The following is a 6263-nucleotide window of genomic DNA, read 5'->3' as shown; positions in this document are numbered from 1 at the left end:
ATACATTATGTGATAACATATTATATTTTCAACTATATACAATTAAGGGCCGTTCTTACAATGTTCAGTAAAGTGTCGGTTAACGCTAACCGACTGATAACAGATTTTTTTACCGGCAGAATTCGGCCGGTTAAGTGTCAGTTAACTTTAACCGGACATTGTAAGAACGGCCGTAAGATACTCTCTAATTCAATATACTCTATTTTGAACTTCAATTTATCTATAACAATATCAATTTCATGAATCAATTAAAAAAAAAATTTGTAATTACATAACTTGAATAATTAAATGTATCTGTCCTTTTTAAATAATTATATCATGAAGACACTAATAAATTGTATGTAACTTCTTACTCACTTAAATTGATAATTAATAATAACGAGTTAATACAATCAATGCTATACAATTAATAACCTCAATAAATAAAATGATAAAAATGGTTCTACAAAACTTAATATTTAAATATAAATAAATAATAAAGATATATATAATAAATATTATATAATAATAGTAAATAAATAATGTGTCAAAAACACATTAGTGATTTGAATTATAAAAAAAATATAAAAAAATGTGAAAAGAAACACATAATAAATTCAAGGCATAATAGCCTAAATAACAAAAAAAAAATAATAAAAAAAAAAAAGAAAATAATTTAAGGAATATTAGTTTATAAAAATATACATTATATAAATAGGCTTTGCAAAAAAAAAATTGTCTTAATTTAATAACTATTCATAACAATTGTAGCAAATAATATACATTATATATATTAAGTATTATTCATTAGTATTAAAATTAAAATTACTCATATCATATTACGTTTCTTCTAACAACCTTTGTATCCTACTATATATTTATAAGTTGTAAGACAGAAATGTTATATATCAACCTTCAACATAATGAACTTCATACATCTATTTACTCTCTTAGAACTACACATTGCACATGATTTCATTGCATATGACTGTAATGGACCTAAAATCAATATAACATCATTCAATAGCCTCACTGTGAAACCATGCAAACCACCATCATAAATCAACGCCTAACCAATTCAACGAATTCAACTCTTACAAAAAACAGATGCCTATCAAATACCTTATAAAGCATGCTCGATAATAATAAACTATTTTATAAGTAGATGTTCACTTTTAAAAGAAGCTCAAATGGTAGAAAATGGATTCCTCACAGAAATAGCTGAATTAGGCAGTGCTCGGTGCTCCGAATACACCAGAGCCTAACATTAGCAACATATAGCCTATCCTAATTTGCATATTCTATGGGCGAAGGACCAGGATATACAGCATTATACTGTATATCTGTAGGCTGGAGAAGTTATCTACTTGCTAAAATGTAAGCCAGTAGAAGTAGAAATCTCATCAAAGAAAACGATATGTTATGACAAATTACCAGTTATTTACAATAACCAATCATTCTTTATCGCACCAAAAACGAGAACTCTACAAAAATTCGGAACAGAACTAGATTGTAATCATATATTACCATCTGCATTTTTACTTGACGGAGAATGGTACACTACATTACAAAATGTTATGGAAGTAAAAATACCACAGACCTCAAACTGTCCATGAAATGGACATGGGCTTACAAAAGTATTGAACATTTAATGACCGCAGGAATTTACAATTATGAAACTATGAAGAATTTTCAACAATATTTAGTACTACCCCAAGAATTAGAAGCATCAGGTTTCACAAAAATGGATCATAGACTAAATCTAAAGTCATTAGTTGACGAAAACACTATTAGCAATATGGTTGACAATAAATTAAAAAAAATGTGGGGTTGGTTTACTGTTTTTGGTGAATCTATATCCGGATTATTAGGACTATTCTTTATATGGAAAATAATTCTAACTTGCATTAATACAGGACTCAACATTTCTCTTTTATACCAGACTTTTGGTTTAAGCATAAAACTAGTAGCAGGAATATTTACAAACATCACTCATTTCATTATGCACAATGCTAGACAAGAAAAACAAGAACAAAAACAAGAGCAAAATCAACCATTATTAATTTTGAATCAAAATCACAGTCCACAAGGCAAAATCAAGATATCAAACATAAATTCAAAACAAAAAACAAACACCAGAAGATTATCCATATAAATAAGGTGAGGCACTTCAAAAAAATCCAACCACACAGTCATATGCATAAATCTAAAAAAATACTCAACCTATGTCCATAATTACCACACCATACCATGTATCATCTTATATTAATTGTTGCATATCCATTATACGTAATATTATTATTATATGTACTTTTTATTTATACCTAAGTATATATTTTCTAATTATCTAAACTTTTATTATTTCTTAAATATATCTCATAAATGTAAAAGAAAATTTATAATATTATCGCGATTTGTATATACACATTATTCTTTATTTGTACCTATTATTAACATTATGTATCAACATTTTTAATATTTACTATATTTTAATCATATAAAAAAAAAAATTAATATGTTATGATTTTGATGTGAGGGCACATAAAAAAAAAAACTGGGGTAGATGAAATGATATACATATAATATATATAGCATATTTAATTATACTTTCTTATCGAACGACATTTAGATTTAAAGATCATATACATTATAATATTATACATACAATTAAATTAAGATATCAAATTATATATTCGTTACAGTAAATTACTATAGTTCACATCAATTTATATAATAACTTTAATTAATAAAATTTAGAATTAAGACAATAAATGAAATGTCATATCAGATATAATTATAATTACACACACACAAACACACACAAAATGTCACATATTGGAGGCTGGTCATTACCCGTCTCAGCGGCAGTGTTTCTCCAGCCACGAAAGTGTACATCTCATTATCATACCTTTTGTATAGATGTTAAAAAAGCGAGTTTGAAGACTACGCAGACATTCTATGCAAAAAGATATTATTATAAAATAAATTAACCATTATATTAAGTGTCTATGTTATATATTAAATAAATAAAGTCAATACTTATAAACCAATAAAAGGTGATTTTTATTATTTGAAAGTGTTTATTTTATAACTATAATCTTGACAAAGAAGTCGTCATATGGATTAAAAAGGTAATATATCAATACATAACATAATTTAGTAGTTAATGATTGTATTAGTGACGGTAACCGTTTACGGTTATTTCTAGTCTATTTCTAATCATTACACCACTGAATATAATATAAAGTAATCGCTAGGTATCTGTAGTGAAATGTCAAAAAAATCAACTTTGTATGAACAAACCATTAAAATTCTATTCAGGCTTAAATGTTTACTTTTATTTAAATATTTTTATTAATATTATTAAATATTGTCATATTTAAATTTCCTATTACAAAAAAAATATATGTAAAATGTAAGAGTTAATTCACTAAATTATCATACATAATGCTTTCAAGTGTTACAATTAACAAATAATTATTATTATTATTCATATTAGGTACCTATGTGTTACCAAAATGCATATATTTTGAATACCTTTTTATAAGCATTTATTACTTAGTTGTACATATCACCATTGATTTTATAATATATTCATAGTATTTATAGTATATTATAAAATCAATGCTGTTATCTATATACATAGGCGTGTCTACAGGTCATGCCTGTCATGCACAGACATTTTATCCAACTTAGGTACATTATAAATTGTAGTGCATAATATAAACTTTTTTTTCTAAGTTTCTGATTTCGTACTAAGTTTTTTGATTTTTATCACGTAAAAATAAAAATTTGTAAAAAGTATTATTAGTATTAAAATTTTATTTTAAAATTACTAAATTCAATTTCATATAACCTACCTAGTTATTTATTTATCTAATAAGGAATATTGTTTTTTTATTCTAAACTGATTTAATTATTATCAGATGATGAAGCTTATTTCAAAATTTGGGGGTCATATTCCCAAACCTTAGTCTAATTTTCTTTTTGATTGCTCAATTTTGGTTGCTCAAGTCAAAATATACCAAATAACCAAAAATAATAACCAAATATACCATAACGCATTATGTCAAAACTGGAATAATATTCACTTGCAAAAGAAAAAAATGAGCAAGTTGCTAAAAACAAGAAAGCACCAAAAAAACTAAAACAATTTTTCAAAATTAGTTTGAAGTTTTTAAGATAACTATTATTGAATAATATTATAATATAAATAATATACCTAATCATATAATAAAATATGCAAAATATGTTAAACATGTTTTTAGAGTTTTTTATGAGCACTAGATAATAATACTTCACTCTACCAGACTACTATTAAAATTAGGAGCAGAATCATAATAGTTTTAATTTAATTTAATTTCATATTTTATAATTGATGTCTACTCGATAAAAAATATTGCAAATGATTAAAATGCAAATGTAATGTATAACTACAGGCTTCCATTTATTATGCCAACTCGATTAAAAAAAAAACGTATGATGATTCAATGTTTTTGTAAATACTAACTTAAATTAAAAAAAAAATAGCATTTTAATTCTAAGTTTTAAAACATTTTGCATTTAACAGTATGAATACACAGGCCTTCATAGGACAGTAAGCGCGCTCTGGTAACTATAGAACTGTGGTAGTATTTTCAATCGAGAGTGAATACGTATATGGGTCCAGAGTGACGACACCTTATCAATACACCTTGATATGTATACAACAATTTATTTGTGATAAGACCTCATCATGTTCGTTCCCGTATGATAAAATATGATAATCATGATTCGCCTATCTATGACGTGACTAATATCCTTGTGTCTGACCTCTGACAGCCGAACGTCAATCGTAACTCGTTCACCGTTCACGACCATTATTATTTACTCAGCAGCCGTTCGTTTCGTTTTTTGACTTGTCCAGATACCGCTCACGCTTAGTAAGTACCTACCATCGAACTTGTGAATTTAAAAATCTACTGTCATTCTGTCATCTGGCTAGCTTTCGCTACAACGCGACGTCAGTCCGGACATCACGACCTTTTCGGTCCGCCTAAAGCGCATCCGGGGTTTTCGATTTCGATGCTCACCAGTACGACCAGACTTCTGGCATGACGTTTTGTTTTCGTCGGAACTCTGGTGAATGGTCTTCCTGCCCCTCCCACCTTTAGTGTTGATGTTTTGTTTGTTTGAATGCAGATTGTTTTGATTTTTGTATTAGTTTCAGTTGAATCATGGCTCGTACTAAGCAAACCGCTCGTAAATCTACCGGAGGAAAGGCTCCCCGTAAACAGTTGGCAACCAAAGCCGCCCGCAAAAGCGCACCCTCCACGGGTGGAGTGAAGAAACCTCATCGTTATCGTCCAGGTACTGTCGCTCTTCGTGAGATCCGTCGTTACCAAAAATCCACCGAGTTGCTGATTCGCAAGTTGCCGTTCCAACGTTTGGTCAGAGAAATTGCTCAGGATTTCAAAACAGACTTGCGTTTCCAAAGTGCGGCTATCGGGGCTTTGCAGGTACCTATCATGGTTTTATAAGTTTAATTTATATTATAAGTTTGTTATAGTCTGAATAATCTGTGATGGTAATTCATTCAAAGGATTCTATTTTAGTTTAAATTGGTTGATTACAAGTAGTTTTCAATCAATATTTTTGATGTACCATTTCTTCTTAATAATTATTTTTTTAAATGATATTACTGACATTTCAATAATTAAATATATCATACATTTTCTAATATCTAAATTGTGTTTATTTCAGGAGGCCAGTGAAGCATACTTGGTTGGTTTGTTTGAAGACACCAATTTATGTGCTATCCACGCCAAACGTGTCACCATTATGCCTAAAGACATTCAGCTGGCCAGACGTATCCGTGGTGAAAGAGCCTAATTCATCCATTACATTCCTCTTAATTGTAATTTTTTTTAAATTTGACAATTTTCCTGGGTTGTAATTATACATATATTTATATATTTCAAAAACATAATAATAACTAACTATTACTATTAATGTGTGTCTGTGTAATATTATATTCTTGGAAACCTTAATTTATTTTATATATTTTTAATTATAGGCAAGTGTTCATTTAAGGAAACAATTGTCTTAAACAAGAGTAGCAGCATTTAATATTGTTTATCTTAATATTACATACCGTAAATATCACATTTCAAGTCATACAAAAATTAATATTTTTTCTTACCTATCTAATTTAATTATTATAAATAAACCAAAGCGATTAAATTATAATTAAAATAGTAAATTATATATAGTTTATAAATCACACAATTTAAACACAATAAATG

The 6263-nt window shown here is 27.7% G+C and overlaps 1 protein-coding gene across 2 annotated transcripts; it reads left to right on the top strand.

Moving 5' to 3' along the window:
* The first annotated feature begins 4741 nt into the window (after positions 1 to 4741).
* On the top strand, positions 4742 to 5970 carry LOC132934579 (histone H3.3A). 2 transcript variants are annotated; one of them, XM_061000900.1, is made up of 3 exons: positions 4742 to 4901; positions 5183 to 5477; positions 5722 to 5970. In XM_061000900.1, the coding sequence occupies exons 2-3, from the start codon at positions 5196 to 5198 to the stop codon at positions 5848 to 5850; spliced, it is 411 nt and encodes a 136-aa protein (XP_060856883.1). In that variant the 5' UTR covers positions 4742 to 4901; positions 5183 to 5195; the 3' UTR covers positions 5851 to 5970. The 2 variants fall into 2 exon arrangements, with proteins under 2 accessions (XP_060856883.1, XP_060856884.1); XM_061000901.1 differs by having other exon boundaries at positions 4744 to 4901; positions 5189 to 5477.
* Positions 5971 to 6263: the final 293 nt, after the last annotated feature.

Source organism: Metopolophium dirhodum, chromosome 1 (genome assembly GCF_019925205.1).
Source record: "Metopolophium dirhodum isolate CAU chromosome 1, ASM1992520v1, whole genome shotgun sequence".
Lineage (NCBI taxonomy): Eukaryota > Metazoa > Arthropoda > Insecta > Hemiptera > Aphididae > Metopolophium > Metopolophium dirhodum.
The sequence above is the reverse complement of the archived record's forward strand: the minus strand, read 5'-3'. Positions and strand labels throughout refer to the sequence as shown.

Bases quoted from the DNA above. Each gene is read 5' to 3' on its own strand.
- LOC132934579 (XM_061000900.1), top strand. From the start codon at position 5,196: ATGGCTCGTACTAAGCAAACCGCTCGTAAATCTACCGGAGGAAAGGCT. The intron at 5,478-5,721 runs GTACCTATCATG...TGTTTATTTCAG, and splicing joins CGGCTATCGGGGCTTTGCAG to GAGGCCAGTGAAGCATACTT.